Raw genomic sequence first — 27,590 nt, 5'->3', positions numbered from 1 at the left:
AAGATAAATTATCAAAATATTATAATTCATGAAGACAAAAGATAGTTTCTCCTTATAAATAATAATAATAATCCTTCCCAGTTAAGTGCGGTCGAGTTTCTTAATTAAATGCACATCGACGTCAATTGGAGACAGAGCGTGATAGTAATCCGGCAAAAAGATTTCTTGCACTACGAAAAAGACTAAAAAGCATCAAAAAGATTTTGGGTACTGTGATTGCAGTTGACTCCAAAATAAATTCTATAATTCGGTCCAATAAATTACAAAAGAATGTATAAAGAAAAAAAAAAAAAAAGAGTAAGGCTTGATACGAAGGTTGTCGGTTCATATAAAGTGGGAAAGTTGAGAATAAAGTAATAGAAAACGAGTAAGCAGCTATCAGGAATCAGGCTGATTAATTGTGAATAAGATGAAGTTGACTCAAAGGGCGCTATATAGTCTATAGAGTTATATATGTGATAGGCTATCAATGCTAATTATAATTAAGCATGGAGGTTAGTAGCCTTCGGACTATAAAGCAGGCGGCCATGCTTTTCCCGTTTCTCTTGTCTCTTTATGCTCGTATCTCGCAAATAATTATTCTCAACTACTCTATTATTATGTATTATATGGACAGTTAGATGCCGTGAAACATAATCTAAATTATTAAATTGTTTTTTGTTTTTTTATATCAGAGATATGGTAGATGTTGGTTGACTATTATTTTTAAATGGAATAAATAAAAATATTTAATTAAAATATGGTAAATTATAAATAAAGTTAAGTTCGAACTTAAAATCTTTATTTTGATACCATATTAAATATTGATGGTCATGCCCTAGCTAAGGCAGCAATGAATCAAGACATTGATACAACTTGAGTGGGGGAAACTCCAACCTGTATTAATGATATTGTTTTGGCAGAGCTTTCTAGTTTACGTCGATTGATTTTATGAATAAAGGAGATATAAAATTCTTATTAAAAAAAATAAAATTATTAGTTGTTTTATTTAATTAATAATTTAACAACAGCAATAATGTAACATTCGGTATTGTCAAACAAATATTTCACAAATAAGATCTCAATTTTCCTTATTTGCTTAAAAAAAAAAAAAAAGATCTCAATTTTCCAAAGGTTGAGTTCTCTAATGGGACAATCTAAAGCTAATACTTTATTCATAAGATTCATATTCGGCTCAGTAAACGTTTAATTAAAATTTAGTTAAATAACATATTTTTTATATTTTAGCTACCTACTTTTTAAAGCACATATATTCGGCTCAATACTTTAGCAAGTAATTCTACATGTCTCGTTTGTATTCCTTAAAAAATGAGGTGACTTTTAAAATTACTGTTTGATCAAAATCTAATAGTGATCAAGTACAAACTCGATTGTGATTTTAAGAGAACCTCATCATCATTGAAAGAACACGAGAGAGATTTGTAACATTACTCCATCTTAACTATCCACTCTCACTATTTCATTTAAATATTATTTCCCTTCTCTATTTTCATTATTCCCAAAAAGGCATTTTGTTGAGTATACATAAAGTATAAAATGATCCAATCTCATATATAATAAAATATCTGTGGTGAAAATTCAATATTATATAATTTAATTCAATTTTATAAATTTAAACATTTAAAAGTTAATATATATTCGGTTGGAATATGCTATATTATTATTTCAATAAAAGAATTGTATCAAAATAAATAGTTCAAAAGCCACCCTACATGACGGGACAATAACGGAGAGATGGCGGGATGGGAATTGGGAGCTCATAGTCATGGTAGTAGAGAAATGGTAACGGAATAACAGAGGAAAAAACAGGTAACGGAATGACGTGAAAGTTTTTGAACCGTTGATGATGAGTAAACGGTTGAGATTAAAAAGTTGATTGCATGCAGTGTAGGTGTAGGATCTCAAACAAAAGGAAACGTCTGGAACCTGGAAAGGTACATAAAAAGAAGCGTCTGGAAAAGCAAAAAGCTACAGCTACAAGAACATTCCAAATTATTCCTCTTTTTCTCAACTCTGTAATTTGTTTTTTTCTTAATTTGGGGTTGATTTCTCGACCTTAGATCTCATCATTTTCTTCTCATGCCCTTTCGCTGTTGTTTGTGGAGTTTTTATTTTTTGTTTGTATTAGCCTTCGGGTTGAAGATGTAGTATATCGGTGTGGAGGCTTAACTTTTACGGCCGAATTTTTTAGTTTCTAATTAGTTTTTATTTTTGTTTCGTATTTGGGCTATTCATGTTCTAGATATAGTCTGCTCGAAGCATATCTATTCTTTAAATGTAATTGTACATAAGTTAGCAGAAACATTAAGTTATTTTTATGATTTTGTAACTTTTATAACTTTTAGCTATAATTTTTTAGAGCTGTATGTAGTTCCATATTTTTCAAAATAAAAATAAAAATTGGGGGTGGATTTTATGAGCTAATTCCGTGGCAATAACTGATTTATTTATTTATTTTATATATATTCCTTGAAATTATAAGGACGTGAATTGCTATGTCCCATGATTAATGTTTAATCAAACTCATTGGATTTCTTTTAGACAAATTATTTTATTTATACTTCAATGTTGTATGCTCGTGAATATTATGTCCTTTCCTAAATTATTTTATTTATACTTCAATGTTGTATGCTCGTGAATGTTATGTCCTTTCATAAAAGCAATACATTCCTCTTCATAGATGTCCTTATCATTATAAGGATATTAATAATAATTGATCATTAAAGATACCACGACAGTAGTAGGGAGAGTACATTGCAAACTGTACTTACAAATCTACAATTTCAAGACAAATCAGACAATTGTTAACATCGTGAGCACACTTAATTAGCTTGATTTAACTTTTAAGTCATCGTTCCATCCTCCCCAACTTTTTATTTGTTTTGAATAATATAGGGGTTGAGTCGATTGATGTTTAGGATCTTATATAGCAGTTTATGTTTGTCTTTTCTTCTTTCAATAGCTTTTGAGTTTCAAAGGATCTTTTCTTATGTTTGCCTAGTAGATTTTCAGTTTTATCTTTTGTTTTTTTTTTCTTGGGAGTAAATCACTCATAAACGGCGAATGATTTATTAGACATATGAATGAATTGTCACTGATGGTAGAGACAACAAATAATATTATGTTTGAAAATGCACTTGTAGCGAAGAATCGGAGATGAAAAGTCAAGAAATCATTGTTTAGTTGAGAAAATTGTGATCGACGGTCGGTGACATTCAAATATTTAAACAAAGTATAGATCAAACCCATTGGCCACCCCTCAAATGGCTAAGGGGTGGGTACGACCATCCCCAATTTTTTTTTTTTAATAAAATTTTTAATTAAATATAATTTTTTAATGTTTTAAATTTTTAATTTTTTTTAATTAATTATATTTATACGTGTCAATTTGTTATTCGTGTTGACATGACGTTCCGTTAAGTTTTGAACCCAATACCATCTTGCAAACCTATAATAAAAACAAAACAATAAATTCTAAGAGGCAAAAAATAAATAAGTTAAACCACATGGAGAATAAGGTATTTAATCTTAAAAAATAAATATAATAATTTTATGTTATTGTTAAATTTTAAGTAATTCATATTGATCGAGCCACAGCACTAGACTTGGCTGTCATTAGTTGTTACTATTATACTATATATATATATATATATATTATTCCACTGCAGTCTTCTCTAAGAGTCAAAAGTCTAAACCCCTTCCTTTTGGCTACTGCTGGAATCCAGTGGCCAGTGTCCGGTTTCTGAGACCCCCCAATTGCAATAATACCGCATAATTCCGCCAACTATGCGATAAAGACAGACAAGTCGGCGATGTGAACGAATGATTTTTGTAATAATTTTTTTATTACATTTTTTTTACAGAGGAATATTGTGCAAATTTTGCGTGCATAAGAGTTATGTTTGTGTTAAAATTTTAATTAATCAAGCTTTGCGTAATTGCGTGCATAAGCCCCCCCGCATCACATCCCACTAATGACGAAAGGTGGTCAGTGCCGTTTCGCTTCTCAAAGTTGAAGAGGATAATAATAATAATAATACAAATGAATAAATGAAATAATAAATTGTAAGTGTTAGTTGGCTGCTTAGGTACGTTAAGCATGCGAGAGAGGATAACGCAACCACTATTTTTGTTAGGTCAAAAAGCATCCTAATTAATTATCCCAATAAGTAACGTTTTAGCCTTTTGGACCACCATGGTTAATTGTTAGGTTTAGGGATAATTCATACATATATTATAGTATAATAAAAGCAATGGGTGATGTATCTTATAGAGTATAATAAAACCCATAGAAATTTCTTCTAAACGTACAAAATAGTTTAATTTGTTTGGTGAGAACATTCTGGAATGTGTGTGTATAATGTCTTTGTTGTATCTGTTTTCTTCTCCCACACGAGGATTGAATAAATTGGTGCAAATATTTCATTTTGTTACGTGTTGTTTTGACTTAGCTCTACGAGCACATTTCAAATATTGCTTTGACTTTTGAAAAGATAAAGGCCAATATTGAAATCAAATAAAAAATTAAAAAAGAAGAAAACTGACGTTTGAAGGCGGCACGCAAATATTCAATTATAGAGATAAAAAAAATGTAGGGATTTCTTTTGGTACCAAACATATTGGTAGCGTAGACACGTAGCGTAGACACGACAGATGTAGGTTGTAGGCTACGGCTGGATCTGTTTGCGGTCTTGGATTGGGGTCGTGGATCGGATCAGAACCACCCGGACACGTGAGGGCGAGTGATTTGACTTTTGATATTGAAATGAGATTTGAAATAATTTTCTGTTTAAATTGTTAAAATTTGAACGATATATTTTGTGAAAGAGCTAATTATATGAAATTAACTGGTTCAGACAAATTTTATGCCACCTACTCGGACAAATGGCGTTTTCCTTATTAGCTTAGGTGTTAGAAATACAGGATGACTCAAAACTCTTGATGTTTCTTGTCTTGAGGTCATTTTTAGCATGATTTTTGAGTAGGGGTGGGTTCCGCTAAGAGTAATGTTAAAGACCATCTTTTTATCTTCCTAAAGGCTAAAGTTTTGAAAATAATCTTAAATTCTCATTAAAGCAAATCAGAGCAGACAGATCCAATGCGGTCTGCCTCAAGAATTCTGCGAATATAATCAGGGGGAACAGATGCCCATTCACTATCAAGATTTTCGGTCATCACCAGACTAGCTAAAGCATGAGCAACCCAATTGATCTTACGTGGGATATAAACCAGCTCCCAGCCCCTGCAGTCCCACTAAACAAAGCTTGATGTCGGCCACTAAGTGACCTCTAAAGTTGATGTGGCTTTCAAAATTACTATTTGATCAAAATTTAAGTTTGATTTATTTAAAATTTAATGGTGATTTTAAAAACCGCATCATCTTGAGTAGGATAAAAATATGGTTTCTAACATTACTCATCTCGCCAAGCTCCCATATTTTCCATTTCTTTTTTTTTTTTTAAAAAAAAAAATTAGAATTTTATCTTCTCAAACCTTTAGTTCCTCCATGCTTTTAATGAACTGGAGAGTAGAGTGAAGGAGTATTTTTGTTTTGTTTTGTTTTTTTTTTTTTTTTTCACTTTTTGATGGGACAAAAATATTTTTTTACTATTTTAGAGAGATCCTAATTTTAGAATTATGTCATTTTTTTTTAATTAGACTTGACCCTTCATTTATATTTATAGTTCAGCTGCGGATGAAAAATGTCGATTATGTCCCTAAGATGTGTGTGTATATATTGAGACCGTCCTAATATACTCCTTCGTAGATAGGATATTTCATAGGATTTGGATGGAAAAAGCAAAAGGGACATTAATTGTTCTTTTCAATTGGACCACGCATATCATAAGCGAGAAAGATACCTACAAGTAGGAAGAAGCCTCCCCCCAATAATATCATGCTCTTATTGCCCCCACTTGTTTCAAGCATATCCTCAGTTAAAAAAACTTTTAGAAAAGTCTCTGCTTCTGAGCTCATGCAGCAACTTCCTTTCTTCTACACGTGTCAAGTAATGGAGTGTGAATGTCCACATGGGCCAATAAGAGGGAGGCACATCGCGATCGTCCGGAACACGTGACCATAGCCTGCACTATCTCGATCTCTTACCTAAACTGGTAGTGCTGACTGACGATACATGAGTCACCATCCGACGGCGTGAAAGTTAAACGCCTATTGGGCTTGGACGTATGTACACGGTGTGACGAGGGCGCACCGTGCACCGGACCCATCTCTGGTTCTCCTCTCTAATGATGCAAAAACCCTTCTCATATATTTTTGTTCTTTTTCATTCCACCTGGCTTGTCCCATCCTCGAAGGATCACCCGACCCAAATTTGAAGGTACAATGCCCATTTCGTAACCAAAATTAGCCCAACAGGTTGTAATCATACGTAACTTTTATATATATATATATATATATTTGTCCCACTTTTGAGTCATTATCTCCCTGTTCAGTTTGGATAAAGCCATTTTTCCCCAACCCATGCATTGCTAAGAAAAAATAAAAAACATTTTTTCACCCTTAAAGTGGCACTTGGGATGACAAAAAAGCAGGTTGAGATTACTTTTACTTGAGTGGAGAAATGGGTTTGGCCCTATGGTTTCTAGCTCAGAAAAGGTGTGGTTGATGTTGGGTTGATTTTTAAACATTTAATTTTGCATTGCAAAGGTCAATAATGACTGTGCCAGTTCCATATATAATTATTCTTACCCAAAAGTTTTTCATGGGATTGGTATCTTTAGAATTTATTTTTAAATTTAAGATTTTTAAATTCATAAATTTCAACCGTTCATCTTATCTAAGCGTATAAAATAAGACATATTTCAACATTTAATATCGGTTAGCAAAGTTGGCTCTCCATTTTGTTACTAAAATTACTTGGTCGGACTCCCTACCATCTGATATCGGTGGCCTAGTAAGGAGGGGAAGCTTCCCTTGCTGTTTTATGATCCTTTGGATCTTTCCGTTATTGAATAAGATTTCGCCTTCATTCAAAAAAAAAAAAAACATGGCTTATTAAATTTTTTGAAGTAGCTTTCTCATTAAATGCTAAAACATTACTTATTTTAAACGCTTAAATGAGATGAACGTTTGAGACTTATGAATTTAAAAATCTCAAATTTAAAAAGAATTTTAAAGAATCTCAATTTATTTTTTCTAGTCATAACAACTATTATATCATTAATTATTTTAAAAAGTTTAAATTAATAATAAAATATATATTTAACCTGCGCGCTCTTACACTTCTCCGTTTGAGAAGACGGCAGTTTTTAACCTTTTGATGTTGGCTACATAATGGGAAATACCATCGACAAAAGAAACTAAAGACTTGTATATTTCATTGAATTCTCAGTCATATATGGAAGTTGCAAGCTTGACGAAGACATATGTATGTATGTGTGTATAGTAACATGCATGTAAATCTTGGGGAATGGTGGGAGTGTATGACAAGGACATCAGATTTTGTAGGTGTTGAATGCAGACATCATAGAGCAGCGAATGCCACCTTCTGCTGCCGATATTTTCCAAGATGGAATCAAGTCAAAAATATTGCTGCAGCAAATTCAAAGCTACAAAGTTTGGCCCAACGACTTATATGTTTCATATGTACCACGAGATTCAACGAGGACTCGAAATATGCGGTGGTAAAGGAATGCAGGAAAAGCAAATTTTACAAAAGAAAGGCAGTAAAGTATACAGCTTTAGTCGTCATTTCCAGCCATGCATGGAGAGAGAGAGAGAGAGAGAGACCAAAAAAACAATTAATTTTACTGTTTTACATTATTCCCACATCTACATTCCTGACGCCACAAAAAAAAAAAAAAAGGTTAATTTTGTTTTTAGCCTTTAAATTTGTTAAAGATAATATTTAGGTCTTTCTTATTTTACTTTGACCCCTCAATTTGTTTTTCAATACAATCTAACCCCTTTCAAGTTAAATTCCTGGTTCCATCAATGCCGAGGAATACGACTATAAGAGCATGTTTGAGATTGTGTTTACGGAAGTCAAAAATCGTTTTTTTTGCAAAAACTTCATTTTTAAATTTTTGCCAAAAATGCGTTTTTGATTATTTTTGAGTTTTTTGAACCATTAACAGTGTTTTTAATTTTTTTACCAAACGAGTATTTTTTTTTTCAAACCGACTTTTTTAGTATTAAACGCATTTTTAGGCCCCTTAAACGTATACTCATACAGGCCCTAAATCTAATATAATCCCTGAAAATATAAAATCATTATGTTTGGTTTACTTTTGGGCATCCTATAAGAATTATTTATTCTTTGCAAAATATCTTTACGTTTCTTTCTTCAAGTGCTTATGGTTGTTTGATACAAAATTATTTAAAAATCCATTTCCTTGGGTATTTAGATTCCCTCCATGCACTCAAGTGTAACCAGACAAGATAATCTTTTAACGATTTCTGGAAACCCTATATGATTATTCCCATCCAAACGTCCCATTAGCATTTGATGTGTAAATATCAAATTATTAAAGAACAAAAAAATATAATTCGGAAGTCTATAAAGGATTCAAGAAATTACTCGAGGCAGCCAATTATCATGGTAAGATTTGTACGATTCCTAGTCTGTTTTTGAAAAAAAAAAAACTTGTATCAATAGTGAAACGAAAAAGACAGATTCTGGAACACGATAAACAGGCTAGACCATATTTGTCATTCCAACTTCAATGATATTCATGTGAGGTACTCTCATGACTGCAGCACCTCCCCTACAGTTCCTCCTCATGAATGCATAGAAGTAATTGATTACCAATTTCTTAAAGAAAAATGAGTTTTTCTTTGCCTTCACATCACTGTGTGCAAGCATATATGTAAATCCAGACTCTATTGCCTCACGAAGAGCTGAGAGCTCGTACTCCAGACTTGGGTCTTCATCATCCACTGACATGACACTAGATGGCAATGCTGCACCAGCTTCTTCTGAGGCAGAAGTTCCTGCATCTTCCACCAGTCTTCGATCGTGCATTAATGGAGTCCTAAGATCCTCGTTCCCGTCACTGCCCGACCTCACTGAAACACTATCAAACTCTGACTCGTTCCAATTGCTCTCCAATGCAAAGTCTTGAGCCTCCCTTCTCAAGAACTTCTCAAGGCTTTCAACCAAAAGTTGCTCAAACGCTTGATGATCTTCCTTTCGGACATCTTTGTAACCATATCGAGCAACACAGCGGAACATGTGGTAGTCTTTTGGGCAAACTCTGCGAAACAAAAACCTTTCCTCTTGAGGAACCACCGGAACTGGGACATATTTAATGCATACAAACACAATTGTAGAGTGGATAGCTGGAAGGCTCAGTAAGAACTGCCCAAAGATGGAGGGAATGCCTTGGACGAGCTCATTGTATAGCAATCCAATGCCTGGGACTCTTACAGTTCCAAGGGTTGAGCCAAGTTCAAGCATGAAATCCATGGATATCTTCTCCCTGACTTCACTCTGGTACTTCAACACACTCCCATAGTTCCAGGTGTACATCACACACAGAAAGAAAGTAGCAAAAACAAGAGGAAGCCAACCACCCTCTTTTATTTTAGTTAGCACAGCAGACAAATAGACGAGCTCTATTGATCCAAAAACAAGTGGGAAACACAATGCCAAAAAAATGTTGGTCTTCCAGATTAGAAGCATTACAAGTGTCACCAAGGTGGTGCTCACAATCATGACACCAACTTCGGCTATGCCTGCAAGAACATTGGGATATGTAAATTGATTGAAAATTCATAATATAATATAGAACTTATATATATAAATCCTTGGACTATTTTTTAAAAAGAGGCTTCCAGGAAGAAGAAGAGGAGGAAGATACTTAACCATATGCATTGGCAATATCCGTGGTACTCTGAAAGATGGCAACTACGGCAATGCACATGATCATTAAAAACCAATTCATTACAGGGATGTAAATTTGACCCATTCGCTTTCTTGAGGTGTGAACTATCTTTAGCCTTGGGAAGCATCCGAGAGACATAGATTGTTTCACACATGAAAATGTAGCAGATATCATCGCTTGGCTGGCAATCATAGCAGCAATGGTAGCAACCACAAAAACTGGCCAGAATAGAGTATCTGTTTGTTCACGAGGTCCAGGAACCGAAAGCGTCAATACAAGTACGAAATATAAATACATTTCTCTTGAATACAACATGAAATATTAGAGTGGGATGGACACATGTAAGCAAACATTAGGAGTCACCTGGCACAGAGTCGTAGAATATTCTGTCTGCAGAAGTAGGGTATTTCATCAGAAAAGCAGCTTGGCCCATGTAAGCCAAGAGAAGACAGGGAAACACAACACAAGTAAAGGCGATCTGGGTAAAAGTACGGATTAATTATAAGAAGCTTCTAGTTAAGCAAATCAGTGAAGTTATTCTTCAAGGAAGAATAAATTAAGGTAGGCAGAAACAAACCTGTATGGCCCGTACAGAAAAGTGGCCTAGATCAGCAAACATAGCTTCCGCTCCTGGAACAATACCAAATATTTTAAGAAATAATTTTTCAGGGTCATTACAAGTGGCATTAGAGCCACCTAGTAAAATGCCATGTGATACTTTCAGCACTGCATGAAGTAGCCCTAACGAGGATGAGTATAGCACCTCGGTCCTCTATTGAGAAGATGAATGGCTCACATAGAGTGAGTGGTTTGTAAAGACACTCATGGGTGCTAAGTTTGTATTGCTTATTTATTATGTAAAACTAAGCTTCATAAGTGATTTTAGGAAAACTCTAAATTGACTAGTTTTTTTGAGTAATAGTGTATATGTGACTAACACTTTTTCCTGGGTCATTACAACTTATTTACTAGTGCAGTTTGCAACAGTTGTTATATAAACTCATCAGTATTTTTGATCTCATCAAACTTGAGCTAAATGGACCATACCTAATATTTATGGTACGCAATGACTTTAGGTACTATGGTTTCCACTTCAAGACAAACACTCGGCCATGTAAAATAAATAGCTGCTCATGAGATTTAAGATATTTCAAAAACAGGAGCAGGAAGGGTCTTATTTCTCTTAAGAGAGGATGTCTCTGTCTGTTGGCAGAGATATCTGTAAAAAGTTGCTAGTCTACCTGCATGTTTTTAAGGTAAGATGTACCTGTAATGCATAGAACACAACCACCAAGAGCTGACCACGCATCTGTGCTGTTCTTCTTGAAGAACAAATAGATATAAGCTGGGTTGAATGCCCTTAGAACAGTAATATCGTGCTTAAGTAGATTGTAAATTCCAATAGATCCCAGAGAGAAGAACCACAAAGCAAGTGCAGGAGCGAACATGAAACCAACTTTACCAGTCCCAAACTGCTGTATGCTGAACAACCCCACAAGAATCACTATTGCAGTGAAAACTACAGCACCTGTAAACGAAATCAATCAGATTATAGGCCATCCAGTGCAAAATGCTAATATTGGATGTCACCCACATCTCTACAAACTAGCCATAGAAAAACAAAATGCATCAATCGGACTGTTAAAAATGAAAATGCTAATTAGTCTTAAATGTATCATCTGATGAAGAGACAGATTAGATGGTTTAGGTAGTCTAGCATAATGTAGAACTGTCACCGACTGATCCATGTTGAAGAGAATGAAGTTCATAAATTAAACAAATATGACAAAGATATAAATCTTAAAGTCATGCTGCTTCAAGGATAAATTTCCAAACATCAATCTCAACCTAAAAATTGGTACACTTGCAAAATTCTTCATGACCATTGAAATATCGCAAGGAAAGACTAAAAACTTGGAATCTCACAACAGCAGCCTCATGACCCACCTGTTATAAATTGCCTAGAGTTCTTTCCTACAAAAGCCTGGGAATCAAATAAACCTTAAATACTTAAAACAAAAAGAAAGATACCCACTTGTACCAAAGCCTTCTATTTCACCCTTCAGTCCACTCACAGCAGACATCACTGAAACAAGAAAAATGATTATACATTAGCATAACCTCATGTAGTAAATGCCCTGTATCAAAAGTAGTACATCACATTATTGCTATTCCAGGTGTACAGTATAAAGATATATCACTTCCAAAGAAATATGACATTGAATAGAAAGTGTCAATAATCAACTCAAACAAGTCAAGAAAGCCTTTGTCCTAGCTGTAAGGAATTGATTGTTGTCACCGGTCTATAAAGAGGAAGGGGAATAAGAAGCATATGTGTTATGACTGCTAATCAACATTAGTATGTCTCATGTAAACAATAATAGGGCCCACTAATGCAAGGTGCTAGTACGAATAATCCAGTTTCAAAAATATATGATAGGATAAAAGTGATAATAGTTAATTCAATCAAGTTAAGAAAGCCCTGTTTTTTATCTTAACAATGATAAACGATATATGCAACCAAACTCACCATAGGTGAGCATCTGTTTATTTTCAGTCTCAAGCTACGAAATATAGAACTAAAATAGAAGTAGCAGTGTCAATGTAGTAACAAATACATTATAATGAAGACAATTATGCATGTGTGACTTCGTTTGCATGCAAATGTACCCTATGCATATAAATTGTGTAGGTTAGTAAAGTACATGATCTCTAGAGAATTCCAAAGAAAAAGAGATCATCATAGTTCAGCAAACTCAAAAACAGATACATGTGCACATTCGTGCACACACACACAACAACACACACAAAGATTGCATTATGGAGGTGGGATAGTCAAAGGACAAAATCCCTAGTATGCTAGAAGTTAAGAGCCAGCAAAAGATAATATGCTATTCAGAGGTGTTTGGCAAACCACAAAATCAGGCTAGCTATGCATAGTATAACTGGTTTTGACTTTTTTGTGATTGTCAAAAATTTTGTAAAATTTGGTAGTTCTTGATTTGTCATTTTTTTTGTTATCATTCAGAATTAGTGCATACATGCTTTCATAAGTACATAAAATGTGAATGCAATATGGTTTGGACAAACAGCATATAACCAGAATCAGTTCAAATTTGAACTAGTTTTTATTTTATAATTGGTTCAGAATCAGAGTGAATCAGTTCTCTGGTTTGCTAAACACTTGTAATTAGAAAATAGAACACTTATTGGTTAAATACCTCTGGTAGCACTTATCTATTTCTAACCATGGCATGTGTAGAATATTAGGAATTTTAGTTACAAGATATAGATGCGACAATGTACCTGATATTGCTGGGGTTAGAATTCCATCTCCTATTATCATGGAAGTTCCCATCAGAACAAAGAGCAAGAGAAGGGTTTTCAAGGTTGATCTCCTTTCCAAAGTCTCTTTTATTTTTAAAGCCCTTTCCAACTCTGGAGTGGGCAGTTTGAGCCGAAAACTTGATATTTGTTCATCAGCTGCCTGACGATTAGGCAGCATATTAACATTTGCATACCTGCAAATCAGCGAGTACAGTGCAAATGTCCCTCCTACAATTGGAATCATCATGTCTTAACAATTACATGCTCTACCAGATGACAGAAAATAAAAGGAGAAAGTAACTAGAGAACTCTTACCTTCCCCATTATCATTGGCTTTGAGCACTACAAAAACATATTTTGCTAGAGGAAGAAGAGCAATTGTGTACATCACTAGTGATAAGGCCCCCAAGACATCAACTTCTGACTCGATCTCAACCTTGCTGAACACATCAGCAAAGACATATAAAGGGCTCGTGCCCAAGTCACCATATACCACACCAAGCGTTTGAAATGCTAATGCAATAGTGTGCCACAAGGTTTGATCCTGATTTATTAAAGCGATAGACTTCAGTAATGGAGGAACAGTCCATTACAGTCACATGTAAATTCTTTTGTTACAGGGATCAAGTAAAAGTATTTCTGTCTGCAAATATGAAATGGTTGAGTGCATGTGTGTCTGTGGGTGCACGTGTGTGATTTATGAATGCCTTCTAGTATAGGAATAGGATACTACTAAGAGGAATGCTAGGCTTACAAACAAGATTTTTCTACTACTAATAAGTAAAGTACGATGTTCTTTACGTAAAGTAGGATGCTAGTGCTGCCATCTACCGAAGGTTTTACCAATGTATAGCTCGAAAGAATAATAGTCATGAACTCCACCAAATGGGCAGGGCGACAACAGATTGATTGCTCTTGCCTACAAATAATGGCCATCTCACATGTCCAGATGAAGTCTCCAAAGATGCATAAAGCAAAGTATGCATATCATGTAGCAATCTGTTAAAGAGAGCTAACATGACGCTAAGAGATACTCGAGTCATTCAATCATCCCATTTATCTTTTTCGAATTACTGCAATGACTATATGCCAATAACCTTAAACTGTTAAACATAAATGTTTATTTAGAGAGATAAGAAGAGAATGGTATATTTCTTTTTCAAAAGCATTAAGTTTAATTTCAAAGTCCCTTAATATATTTTAGGACGCTTACCTAGCTAATAAGGTTCAAAATTTGATACAAAAGAACAATGGGTTTCTCCCAGTTGGCAAAAGCCAATAAGACATAAAATTTGAAACAGCAGCAGTCATATATTTACCTTAGAATGATGGCCATGAACGCCAGCAATCTCCATGGCTTCAACATCAAAAGAATCAACTCGCCTGGGCCTCTTCGCCAGCCTCCTCCTCATGGATCCATACCCTATTCTGCTCTCATTTACTTCAAGCACAGACCATGGAGGTGAGTCTGAATCGAGTTCACTCCCATCAACCCACCTGGAGTCACTGCCACCACCACTACCGCCACCACTACCCACCAATCTCACACTGCTCTCTTCAATCCCATCATGTTCTTCCATGTTTCCACAAAAGCCTCAGCTTTTGCACAAAAATGAAATCCTCTTGGCTTCAAGCTCGTCCTCCTCAGTAGCAGCAGTCCTCTGATCTAAACAACATGAAACGCCAACCTCTTTTTTTCTTGAGGGGCAAAAAAGATCTGCTGTTGCACAACTTCCCAAGAGCAAAGTGCTGCAACCTCTGATTGCTTACTCGATGAGTTGTGTAAAGAGCAAAGTGCTGCAACCTCTGATTGCTTATTCGTTGAATTGTGTAAAGAGATCGTTGCCCGGCTCAATAGTGGGGTCGGTTGGACACTGAGGAAGACAATAATTATAAGCAGCCAAAGACGACACGAATCTTATCTCCATTGGCTTAGACAGACAGATCTCTGGTTGGTCCATTCATTTCTCCACTTCCCATTAATTGTTTTCCATAGATTAGTCATTAGAGGTTAGAGGTAGGGCTCTTCAAATAACCATGGCTATAACTGGTAACCGCAATTATTTTATCGGTTATTAGTTTTCATTCTTCCTCCAAAACAACGCTATTTTGGTATAAACACCAAAACGACTCGTTTTGGATGTTATATATATAACCGCTTTATCTTGCTTCTTAAAACTGTTAACTGCAACCGCCCTAATCGATTAGCGGTTTCTAATAACCAACTATCAAATCAGTTAGTGATTATTGATTTGCAGTTAAAATCGGTTATCACCCTCTTGAACACTCCTAATTAGAGGGGTAGTCGCTCCACTCGCTCCTAGTAGGGCCCATGGAGCAGAAGCATGGGCTTTTTTTTTTTTTTTACAAGTAGAGGCATGGGGTTTTTAAGTATAAAGAGTTTTTCTTCTGTCATTAAGTAGCTTCAACGAAATCTATTAAAGTTATATGTGATAAAAAAAAAAAATACACATATTCTAACCTCTAATTGGACGAGAATCAAATGAATTTCATGTTAATTTAATAGATTCATTTTTTCAACTCAATTTGAAAAAAAAGAAATTGTTCTTTTTTTTTTTTTTTTGGTTCAAACTAAAAAGGGAAAAAAATTATAAAGTGGATCATTGCCACTATTAATACAAACAATAGCTAAAAGGACAAGAAAAAAAAAAAAAAATACTACCATATATCTTATTGGTAGCAGCCCAAAAAAGGAGTTTAGAATTAGCAATAAAGTTGTCCAAAATGCGAAAACATTCGCATTTATGAAGAATGTTTTCAATGACCGAAGATAAGTTTCAATCCGAATAAGCTATCACATTGTTATCCCCTACTCAGCTACTCTTAAAAATGAGTAATGCTATATACTTAACTCTCATCTCACTTATATATTATTTGGCTGATGTGATAATACTTATAAGTTATTGGGATCAACTTTTATTAAAAAAAAGAAAGAAAAAAAAATCTAAAAACTTGTATATACCACTTCATAAACTCAGTTGTATAAAAGTAGAATGATAGTTGAATATTTAGCATTATTAATTGAAAATACATAATTTGATGATTTTGATCCACTTAAGCTAAGAAATATTGTGTAATTGGTAGGTCCAAGTCCAATGTAGGAAAAAAAGAAAAGAAAAGAAAGATAGATGGGCTTTGAGAATTTTGTTTAAAAGGCCGGGCTCAAAGAAAGATGGCCTGGTAGTAGCTCTTCAAGACTGCACTCGCGAAATAACCGTCCCCACGTTAGGCTGTCCGGTCTAGGGTTTTAGAGCCCTGAGATTTCCCGCAGAGCCCTGAGATTTCCGTTACCTTTCTCGCTCCGAACGCTCCCGATCTTTCAGAACCCTAGAGATTCTGTTTTCTACAAGGTAATATATTTGTATTTTTTCTATTCTCTGTCGCATCTCATCGACTCGCTTTGCTCTATACGTGTCTACAAAACTCATACTGTCTTCGATAGTCAACACATTCTGTAATCGATGAACGGACCCCTTAATTTTCCATTTGTTTCGACGGGAAACAGTCCTTTATGGGAAGAAAAGTTTTTATCTACGTGCATCCATTATTCTTTACGGGCTCTTTGCTTGAAGTTTGTGAAATCTTGCTTTATTTCTCGGTTAGCAGTTAGCTTTAGGAAAGTACATGTTTTGACCTACTATTTGTGTCATAGGAATAGATTTGGGCGGAAAAAGCTTACTATTTCTCCGAAGTGACTAGAGCGTCTGGATCTTTGTTGTGATTTCCTCTTTAGGTTTCACTGGGTAGCGACAATGTCTCGGGTTTACGTTGGGAATTTGGATCCCCGAGTGACTGAGAGGGAACTTGAAGATGAATTTCGAATGTTCGGCGTACTTCGGAGGTAAAATTTTTCACTTTTGAAAACAGATAGTTGGTATTAAAATTGTATGCTGTGTTGATTTATTGATGTCTAACCTTTCATTGTTTTTAGCTGCTTAGAAGTTGGGGCTCTAGAGTTTGAAATGTCTCACGATAGAATTGAAGGCCCGACTTCCGATTTTTTGCATAAGAGGGCCCTTGATTTGAATATGCAGAACTATAATTCTTGCTTCCAAAGAGATTAAAGATATTTCCATTTGAATCAACTCAAATGCATGAAATTTAGAGCCAGATCAACACTTTTGTTTGCTGTTTAATGTGTGCCAGTTTTGTGAAAAGTTCTAGTGTTCCCGAGGCTTCATTGAGTAAAATTCAACCAAGTGTTTTTATCAAAGTTGATATGATGTGTGTGCATGCGCATGATCATATCACATGACTGCTAGTAGTTGTTCCATATTAGGGAACACTTGGCAAGTGTTAGTTGAATTTTCAGTGACAAAACTATGGCAGAACGATTTCTGATTAACGTAAAATCATCCCATTCTGGCTTGTCATAAATAAATAATAACGATTCCTTGTATATTTATTTTTGCGATGAATACGGAATGAAGTGATATTTGCTGTTTTCTTCTATTTACGTGGGTATGGATGGCTTGTCATTTCGGTGTCTTGGCAGTTTACTGTTTGAAAAACAACTTTATAGCTGCATGACGATATAAGATCTCAATGAAATTATGCAGTGTCTGGGTTGCTCGAAGGCCACCAGGATATGCATTTGTTGAGTTTGATGATCGCAGGGATGCTCTTGATGCAGTTCAATCCTTGGATGGTCAGTATGAAGCATCTGTAATTTTTTGTTACTTGATTACTTTGGTGTGTATAGAAGTTGATAGACAGAAATATCCTATCGTGCTACTTAACTAATTTTTTCAGTATGCTCTTTATTCAATGCCAATATTTGCTGTTCTTTGGACTTTTTAACTTTTATGTTTTGCCAATTTTTTTGGTTCATACGTTATAGTTGCTTTCTCTTTTCAGTGTCATTAAGGTGTATCTACCTTATGTTTGAGTCATATGCTGTTTGACATGTTTGGAATTTATTAATTATTGAACATAGCATGTCTCAACTTTTTCTATATCAATGTTACAGATACTTTTCTATATGACTTATTCCTTGGTCATGGGCAAGTGTCATGTAGCTCAGTCTGTCCGTCAAATTCTAAATAATTTTCCATATTGGATTTCCACCTTTGTATCTTACGCAAAGTATTATACATTGGTCTGGCTTTGCAATTAGATTTATCTTGTTTGTGTGTTATCAATTTGATCTTCAGATTTAATTTTAAGTTCTCCTGGGACTTTAGTGCCAAAAATTTTGGAAGTTGAAGCTTTCTTTGATTTTCAAACCTCAAGACTTTTTGTTTTTTTTGTTTTTGTTTTTGTTTTTAAATAAGACTTTGCTTTTTCAGGGAAAAATGGTTGGCGCGTGGAGCTTTCTCATAATTCAAAGGGTGGTGGAGGCCGTGGTGGCGGTGGCAGTGGCGGCGGTGGTGGACGTGGGCGTGGTGGGGGTGACGACTTGAAATGTTATGAATGTGGTGAACCTGGTCATTTTGCTCGAGAATGTCGCTTGCGCGTAGGTTCACGCGGCTTGGGCAGTGGTCGGCGTCGGAGTCCTAGCCCTCTTCGACGCCGGAGGAGTCCAAGCTACGGCTATGGGCGCAGGTGTGTTGAAGTGTGTGGTGTTGCTTTCTTTTCTATAGCTTGCATTGCAAGTTTTGAAGAATTCTGTAATGGATTTAAAGATCTGATTGCCTTTCATAATTTACACAATATTTTTTCTTGTTTTCCAGCTATTGGCTCGAAGTCCACAGCCAAGTATATGAAATTAATTGTGAATAAGTCATGATAAAAAGGCTCTTATATATGTGCCATGTATATGGTACTGTTGATATTGCGGAAAACCATATCATTGCGACTGATTTAAGTTCTAAAGTATTCATGTGATACTTGTCTGTAATGTTTAGTTGTTCAGTTTCCTATGATATGCATGGTGAGCTGTATTAACTGTGCTATGTGATGGTATTTACTTTGCTTGCTTGGCTATCCCCAAAGTATCCTTTTACCCCCTTTGAAAGTTTCTTCCCCAGTATCAGCCTTGTCCAGTCAAATATGGCTAATTGAAGCATGTGAAAAACTCTCGATGATATTCACTTCAATTTCCAAGCTTATGTATGATGTGTCAACTGACTCAACTTCAATGCTTATTTTTGGTTAATACGTTAAAGCTGAAAGTTTATCTGTTTTAAAGAAACCAAATACCCATGTATTGCACAAAATAATATTGTTCAGCTTACATGAAACGGCAGTTTGTACTTTTGCCGATTTTTTTAATGTATGAAAAGTTGTTATGAAGCGTGGAGTTTCATTTATTGATAATAAACAGATGGCTTGGTATTTCATTAAATATGATGAGTTTTAATTTCAAAGTTGATGATTACTAATTTACTTGTTATTTACATCTATGACAGGAGTTATAGTCCCCGTGGGCGAAGATCTCCGCGACGCCACAGCATATCGCCTCCTCGACGTGGTCGCAGCTATAGCAGGTCCCCTCCATATCGCCGTGCTCGCCATGATTCACCATATGCTAATGGGTATGTCTTAGTTCTACAATGTAATGCTGTTTCTTGTTAATAACCTTGGGAATTTAACACTTGAATGAACAACTTTTAAAAACAAACCACTTGAATAATTTTTTGTTCAGTGACCTCAGCTGTTAAAAAAGCCTTTACTTCATAACATTTTTGCTTAGGAGTTGAACACCATGCAATTGTTTTTTAATGTTTCATCCAAGCTCTTACGAATAATTTTTTTCTCCCTTTCTTGCAGTGATTAAGGGTGGGTGGTATGTGAACAGAAGTGAATATTGAAATGACCTAAAAGTGCCTTCGATGCTTTACTATAGTTCTTATAGATTTGCCTGAACGGACAAGAATCATGTTAGTTATGTTCATGTCGTGACAGTGGGTATTGTTAGAAACTTGGGTATGGATAGCGTCTACGAAGTGTTTAAGCCGCGCCAAAAGGGGTGCTTTGGACACTGTTTTGCGTTGGCTTTCTCTCTTCAGCTTGCTGAAATTTGGAGGTCTCTTTTCTACTTTAAATTGCTACCTTATTACTGTCTATATATATCTATATATTTTTTTTTATCTTAACTAACTTTGGTAACTTAGATCTGTTTGCGTTAGAGATTCCTAAAAGGTTTACATGTTTTGTTTTGAGGTGTAATTTTCGGGTAAAACGGCATCGTTTCGCCGGATACTGCATCTTAGTGCCCATGGTTCCCCCCATCTCTGCTTCTCTGCACCAGTCATCTAGTCGTCGTTGCTCCTGCATCTTGGTTGTGTGCGGAACCTTTTTAGTGTAATCATCTGCAACAAAGCTTCTAACCTAGTTAACCTTTTCGTTAGCTGGTTCACGAAGATGAAGCTGTTAATTGCTCTCCTCCTCTCTGCTTCTCTGCACTACTTGTCTGCATCTTGTTCAGCTTCTATTGTGTATCGAAAATTTATTCAGAAACTTGGTTGCCTACGACCCTCTTTGATGATCTCGTCTGCAACAAAGGTTCCACCTAGTTAACACCCTCACCACTTTAATGGCTGGTTGAAGAAGATGAAGTTGTTTATTGCCCTTTGGTCCTCATGTGTTTACTGAGATTATGGTTCACGGTAATCATTTATGGAATAATGCCTGGTGCTTGGAAAAATATGCTGAGAATCAACATGAAAGAAGGATTTAGTTGCTCCTATAAGCTCTTCAGGATTTTTTTTTTCTGTTAGATCATTCAGTAGTTTGTGCACAATGCTCCCAAATTTCAGTCATCCATATGATATTTCCATGATGGTTGTAATCTGTTGAGCCCGCCACCACTGTCATTGCAAATCTGATTTTTCTTCTGCTTGTTTGCTCGCAAGATAATTTTTTTTTTTAGTCTGACATTTTTGCTTTAGGTGGCATTATATTTTTTTTTCGGCCTAGTAGATTGGATTCAAGTATGGGTTTCCTGTAGTTCCCACTAGTGTTCGATGGTAATAATTACATTCTTTTGGTGTATATATATAGGCCTCGTCTTTTGACCAGTACTAGGTCTCATGTAGTAAAAAAGAATAGTCCTTGGGTGAACGCTGTAATCATAATTCAGAGCAGCTTATACGTACGTTTTGATCAGACTTAAAATGTGGAGGTTATCAATTTTTTTCTTCCTTTTTTTTTTTTTTTTTTTCAAAGATGGGAAATGGTATAAAGGTATAATATGAATTTGGAAAACCTCAAGCAGCTGATCGTCGCTTGCAGTTAATCGGACAGTAGTGAATGGTATGCAATTGATCCGATGGAGAAGCATATAGTGACATTTAGTTGATAGAAAGGGCATACGTAGGGATATCTTCGTTCGGAATTTGCCTTTGTTGTCTGCGTGAACAGAACGAGTGGTGATAGAGAGAACATGGGCGTGATGCACGCCCGTGTTTTTTAATATTAATATATTATTTTAATATTAAAAAATATTAAAAAATACGGGCGTGCATGACCCCGTGTTTTCTTTATCATCACTTGAACAGAACACCATACCAAGTTGAAAAGTCAACGTTAATTGTCCACAGGACCGCCCCCCTTGCAATTTCCCACCATGGTGCGTAGGGTCAGTGGTATCAATTTGTAATCTTACACGTGAATCACTTATAATCTTACTAGCAAAAGAAAGTCAAGTCCACTCTCGTCGTCTTCATCTTCTACTTGTGTTGAACTTGCAATTGGGAATGGAAAGCTCAGAGATGGAGGACAATCATGCTTTGCTGGAGCAGAATCTGTTGTTGGAGGAGAACACTGTCACGCAGAACCTGAAAGTGGGGGCCTTTGACATCATTAAACAAGCTTCAACCATCTTTTCCAAGAATTTCAACTTCATCATCTTCATCTTTCTGATTTCCCTCCCTCTCTTCTTCTTCATGGTTTACTATGAAATTTTCCTTCAAAGAACTCTCGTTGATGCCTCAAATATTCTGAATAATCCTTCTGATTATTACTATTACTATGATTGGTCGATAAGTCCCTCTATGCCTGAGAAATCAACCTTTCTTCATCAATTGGTTCAACTGGGTTTACTTTATCTGGTGCCCCGTCATCTCCTTGAGCTTTGTACCATAATCGCGACCGTCGATTTGGCATCGAAGATACATGCAGAAGAGAGAGTAATCACTCTCAAGGAGATGATAGATAGACCCATTTACGGAGCAAAGGCGAGAGGCACTTTTGTCACATCCCTCTGCGTTCTCTTCCTCTCAACTTGTACCCTTTCCGGATTGATATGGCTAGTAACAACCTACTATGCTGTTTGGAGACAATCTATATTCGCTGTGTTCTTTCTAGTGTTTTATGGGCCCATTTTCGTTGCACTGCTGACAAAGTACTTAGAATGGAGTGCTGTGTGGAACATGAGTATTATCATTTCAGTGTTGGAGGAGGGAACCTACGGGATTGAAGCATTGCTGCATTCTGCTTATTTTAGCAGAGGTAGTAAGCGGCGTGGATTACTTTTGATGCTCGTTTTCTTTGTCTGGGGACAGGGTTTAAGGTTGGCATCCCTCTACTTTGGATGCTATGAAGAAGGGAGGGGAATTGTTGTACAAGTTGGGTTGTTGTGGTTGGGGAATGTGCTCAAATGGGTGGTCTGCATACCATATTTCTACGATTGCAAGAAGCGGGCTTTTGAGAAGAAAGTCGATGTGGAACACGGAGGACCGATCAAAGCTGCTGATGAGACACAGAGTAGATGGAATTGGTCATTTGCATTCACAATGTAGCGACGATTAGAGGCTGAAGCTTTTCCCTTCATTTAGTTTGAATCATTCCACACAAATAGAAACTGCAGTAAGTTTAGTGGGTAATAAGCATTATTTTTTCTCGTTCTTTGACAGAGTTGGTTGTAGATCTGGAAAATATGAATGTGAAAATTCCAGTCTTTGCTGTCATTTGTCTTGCCTATGTGATTACACTTGGGACACTCGTTAGCTTAAAAATGAAGACGAGAGATACGTGGTTCGATCTATGATTTACGTTTACATATTAGAGCTTTAAAGGGTTACATTTTGCTCTTATTTACTTGATAATTTTATAATACAAAATACTTTTATTTATAGGAAAATTAGAGTAGATAATCGTCAAATTTGATTATAGGAGATTACAATCAATAATCAAATAATGCAAACCAATTAGTTCAAAACACATGAAAATGATAGATAGTGGTTACTTTGAGTGAGCCGAGAACTCTCAAAATATAGAGACTGTATTATACTACCAATATTCAACTCATATCTCATTCATCAGCAAATGCTATTAAATAATCTAAATAGTCATAAGATGATAGATGTCTATAATGAATAGAACATTATCACTTAACTTCTAAGTATCCTAATAAAATACCACTACTCACCGTCTCATGTAGAGAAGACTCTTAGGCCCTGTTTGCCTAAGGCGCGGAATGGTACTGTAGCTGGAACGGTACTGTTCCAGTTACAGTACCTTTCAGGATGTGCATCAAAAGTATTGCCCTATTTTAAAAAAAAATAAAATCACTCACACACCCCAATGGTTACTGCAGTAACCATTTAACAAACTAACCTAAAAACGAACCATCCTCACTAACTCCACTTTCTCTTTCAATGGAAAAGAAAAAAAAAAAAAAACAAAACAAAAAATTTTCTGCAGTAAAGAACTTCGGCTTCTCTCACATTTTTTCAAGAAAATCCCTTCTTCCTTTGTACGCGGAGAACCACCTTCAAATCATATTTTCTTCCTCAAACCCCTTCCATTTTCCATTTTCATAAGACTATTCCAGTGGCTGTCGGTGTACAGAGGAAGAAGGGATTTTCTTGAAAAAATGTGGGAGAAGCCGAAGTTCTTTACTGCACAAAATTTTTTGTTTTTGTTTTTTCTTTTTCTTTTTCGTTGAAAGAGAAAGTGGAGTTAGTGAGGATGGTTTGTGGTTAGGTTAGTCTGTTAGATGGTTACTGCAGTAATCATTGGGGTGTGAGTGATTTGATTTTTTTTTTTTAAATAGGACAATACTTTTGATGCACATCCAGTAGCTGGAACAGTACCGTTCCACCTACAGTACCATTCCGCGCCTTAGGCAAACAGGGCCTTATTGATAACTCCTACCATTATCTACAGTTTTCTATATAATATATCTCTAAGTTTTCTATATAATATATCTTTAATTATTAGGATTGTATCATCAAATCTCTGAAATCATATCCCAAAGATAAAACTCCCGACTTGATCATTGTATAGGAGGGAGACTAGTTGTAATGCAGTAAAAACAGAAGAGTCCGAGGGTGATTACTGGTATCCTTTTTTGGCCTTAAAATGCCAAAAGATAAATATAAATGGTGTGATATAAATTTGAATAATTTTGATCATAGGAACATTTGAACGGCATGCAGGTGATCAACACTTTGCTATCTGACAGTTGTAAATGGCATACACGAACAGTTGAAAACGATCTGGTTTGAATTGGCCAGGGTAACCAGCCAATAATATATGCCCAGAATCCAGATTTTGCTCTGTTCTCTGTTAGACCCTGCAGAAACAAATAAATGGTTAGTCTTCCAAAGGGTCACTTCATCAGTCAAGACGACTCCGGGAAATCCAAAGCGCCATCATGTTACTGTGACGTCGGGGCCATTGCATTGCACCAATTTTTCTTTTTGAGTAGATAAATTATCTTTCCACTCGCATCATTGGTTTAGGCCTCGTTTACTTTGACGTAAAATTATTTTCTTTGTAAAATATTTTTAGGAAAGTCATTTTCCCTGAAAATATTTTTCGTCGAAAACATTTTACGGCATTTACCTTGCACACGAAAAATAAATTTTTTTTAATATCTTTTTTTATATATATATTTTCGAATAAGGTCCTTGCCGGGACCTGCACGGGACTTGTTCGAGACCTCGCAAGGACCTGCCCAAGACCTTGTCGGAACTTAACCGGGACTTGTCCAGGACCTCGCCGGGACTAGACCGGGACCCGCCTAGGACTTGACCGGGACCCCTCTCGGACTTGACCAGGACTCACCCGGGACCCTGCCGGGACTTGACCGGAACCCGCCCGGAACCCGACGGGACTTGACCGGGACCTGCCTAGGACTTGCTCGGGACCTCGCCGGGACATGCCTGAGACCCGATCGGGCAAGTCTTGGGCGGGTCTTGGGCAGGTCCGGTCAAGTCTCATGCGGGTCCCGGCGAAGTCCCAGGCAAGTCCTGGGCAGGTCTCGATCAAGTCCTGGATGGGTCACGGGCAGGTCCCGGTCAAATCCTAAGCGGGTCTTGGCGGGGTCCCGGGTAGGTCTCGGGCAGGTCCCGGACGGGTCTCGGTCAAGTCCTGGACAGGTCCCGAGAGGGTCCCGGTTAGGTCCCGGGCGGGTCCCGAGCAAGTCCCAGTTAGGTCCCGGGTAGGTCCCGGGCAAGTCTCGAGAGGGTCCCGGTCACGACCTGGGCAAGTCCCGGGAGGGTCTCGATTAGGTCTTGGGTGAGTCCCGGGCAAGTCCCAGTTAGGTCCCTGGCGAGTCCCGGTCAAGTCCCGGCGAGGCTCTGGACGGGTCTTGACAAGGTCTATCGATTTAAGAATGAGATGCTCATAGTCGAAAAATGGCAAGGCCTTTCAAAACCGTAAACCATTTTCCGAAAATTAAAGAAGAATTTTCGGTTAAAAGGAAAATATTTTCCGTTTACCACTATTTTACGTCGAAGTAAACACTGTAAAATAAGAAAATCATTTTCTAGAAATTATTTTATGCCGAAGTAAACGGAGCAAAAGAAAGTCAAGTCAAGTCAACTACTCTCATCATGTTCATCTTCTACTTGTGTTAAAATTTAGCTTGGGAATTAAAGGGTCCGCGAAGGAGAAGATCAATCATATTTTTCTGGAGCAGAATCCGATGGAGGACAATCGTGTCATGCGAAACCAGAAGGTGGGGGTCTTTGATATCATTAAGCAAGCTCCAACAATCTTTCCCAACATCTTCATCTTCATCATCTTCATCTTTCTGACTTCCCTCCCTCTCTTCTTCTTCATGGTTTACTATGAAATTTTCCTTCAAACAACTCTGGTTGATGCCTCAAATATTCTAAAGAAGCGTTCTGGTTATTACTTTTACTCTGTTTGGTCGACAGAGACGGACTCGATACGTCCCGCTATACCCCAGAAATCAACCAAAGATGTTCTTCATGAATTTGCTCAACGGGGTCTACTTCATCTGGTGCCCCGCCATCTCCTTGAACTTTGTACCGTAATTGTAACCGTTGATTTGGCATCGAAGATACACGCAGAAGAGAGAGAAATGACTCTCAAGGAGATGATACACAGACCCATTAACGGGGCAAGAATGAGAGGCACTTTTATCACATCCTTGTACGTTCTCTTCTTTTCAACTTGTACCCTTTCCGGATTGATATGGTTAGTGATGAGCTACTATGCTGTTTGGAGACATCCTATGTTCGCTGACTGCGGGTTTCTAGTGTTTTATGGGCCCATTTTTGTTGCACTGCTGACGAAATATTTAGAATGGAGTGCTGTGTGGAATATGGGCATTGTCATTTCAGTGTTGGAGGGGACCTACGGGATTGAAGCATTGCTGCATTCTGCTTACTTTAGCAGAGGTAGCGAGCGGCGTGGCCTGCTTTTGATGCTTGTTTTCTTTGTTTGGGGACAGGGTTTAAGGTTGGCATCCCTCTACTTTGGATGCTATGAAGGAGGGATGGGAATTGTTGCACAAGTTGGGTTGTGGTGGTTGGGGAATGTGTTCAAATGGGTGGTCTGCATGCTATATTTCTACGATTGCAAGAAGCGGACTTTGGAGAAGAAAGTTGATGTCGAGCTTGGAAGAGCGATCAAAGCTGTTGATAATATACGCAAAGAAGCAGAGACGGAGTAGATGGAATTGGTAATTTGCATTCACAAATTATGTTCTTAATTTGTGATTTATTATAATATCGTTGTCGTTCTTTGATAAGAGTACGTTGTATATCTGGAATTATATCAATGGAGAAATTCCAGCCGTCTCTGCTGCTATTTGTCTTGCCTATGTGGTTGTTGTTAAGACACTTGTAACTTGTAAGCTTTATGGTACAATGCAGCTCTTTGTTGGGAAAATGAATGAATGGTTTCTTCTTTTTTTAATGTATTTGACGATTTCATGAATTGATGAGGAAATACTGCTCTAGGGAGCTGTGGATGCTTGTGTTTGAAGTATTCATGAAGAGTAAATCATGGAATTTAAGTAATCAATTACACCAATTTTAGATTCAAATTCAAAATATAAAGTATTGCTAGTCGAAATCAATGAGAATGCTACGTCTTATTTATCACACCCATTTTACACGTACTTTTGTGATGAGTAACAAGTTTTTGAAGTCATTGTCATCAAAACCACTCTTCTTGGTGTGCATTATAACCATCATGCAGATGCCTTAGATAGAAAGGCATAAATGGAATGCACAATACATTATAGACAGCTGT

The 27,590-nt window shown here is 36.6% G+C and overlaps 4 protein-coding genes across 5 annotated transcripts; 3 read left to right on the top strand and 1 right to left on the bottom strand.

Moving 5' to 3' along the window:
• Positions 1-8,502: 8,502 nt before the first annotated feature.
• LOC132177550 (putative potassium transporter 12) lies at positions 8,503-15,150 on the bottom strand. Its single transcript, XM_059589919.1, has 9 exons — positions 14,492-15,150; positions 13,488-13,716; positions 13,152-13,400; positions 11,881-11,931; positions 11,113-11,373; positions 10,423-10,475; positions 10,209-10,323; positions 9,827-10,081; positions 8,503-9,696 (listed from the first exon to the last, which is right to left on the bottom strand). Exons 1-9 carry the CDS (start codon positions 14,750-14,752, stop codon positions 8,657-8,659), a joined length of 2,514 nt encoding a protein of 837 aa, XP_059445902.1. The 5' UTR covers positions 14,753-15,150; the 3' UTR covers positions 8,503-8,656.
• Positions 15,151-16,384: 1,234 nt separating this feature from the next.
• Positions 16,385-20,975, top strand: LOC132179327 (serine/arginine-rich splicing factor RSZ21). Of its 2 annotated transcripts, XR_009439908.1 has the most exons (7): positions 16,385-16,543; positions 16,927-17,034; positions 17,753-17,841; positions 18,482-18,737; positions 19,544-19,669; positions 19,905-20,160; positions 20,298-20,975. XR_009439908.1 is itself a non-coding variant. In XM_059592031.1 (6 exons), exons 2-6 carry the CDS (start codon positions 16,946-16,948, stop codon positions 19,909-19,911), a joined length of 567 nt encoding a protein of 188 aa, XP_059448014.1. In that variant the 5' UTR covers positions 16,385-16,543; positions 16,927-16,945; the 3' UTR covers positions 19,912-20,975. The 2 variants fall into 2 exon arrangements, 1 of the variants encoding a protein (XP_059448014.1); XM_059592031.1 differs by having other exon boundaries at positions 19,905-20,975.
• Positions 20,976-21,787: 812 nt separating this feature from the next.
• On the top strand, positions 21,788-23,105 carry LOC132179507 (uncharacterized). Its single transcript, XM_059592244.1, has one exon. The coding sequence runs from the start codon at positions 21,833-21,835 to the stop codon at positions 22,874-22,876; it is 1,044 nt and encodes a 347-aa protein (XP_059448227.1). The 5' UTR covers positions 21,788-21,832; the 3' UTR covers positions 22,877-23,105.
• Positions 23,106-25,927: 2,822 nt separating this feature from the next.
• Positions 25,928-27,245, top strand: LOC132179118 (uncharacterized). Its single transcript, XM_059591761.1, has one exon. It carries the CDS (start codon positions 26,011-26,013, stop codon positions 27,004-27,006), a length of 996 nt encoding a protein of 331 aa, XP_059447744.1. The 5' UTR covers positions 25,928-26,010; the 3' UTR covers positions 27,007-27,245.
• Positions 27,246-27,590: the final 345 nt, after the last annotated feature.

Source organism: Corylus avellana, chromosome ca4 (assembly GCF_901000735.1).
Source record: "Corylus avellana chromosome ca4, CavTom2PMs-1.0".
Classification (NCBI taxonomy): Eukaryota; Viridiplantae; Streptophyta; class Magnoliopsida; order Fagales; family Betulaceae; genus Corylus; species Corylus avellana.
The sequence above is the reverse complement of the archived record's forward strand: the minus strand, read 5'-3'. Positions and strand labels throughout refer to the sequence as shown.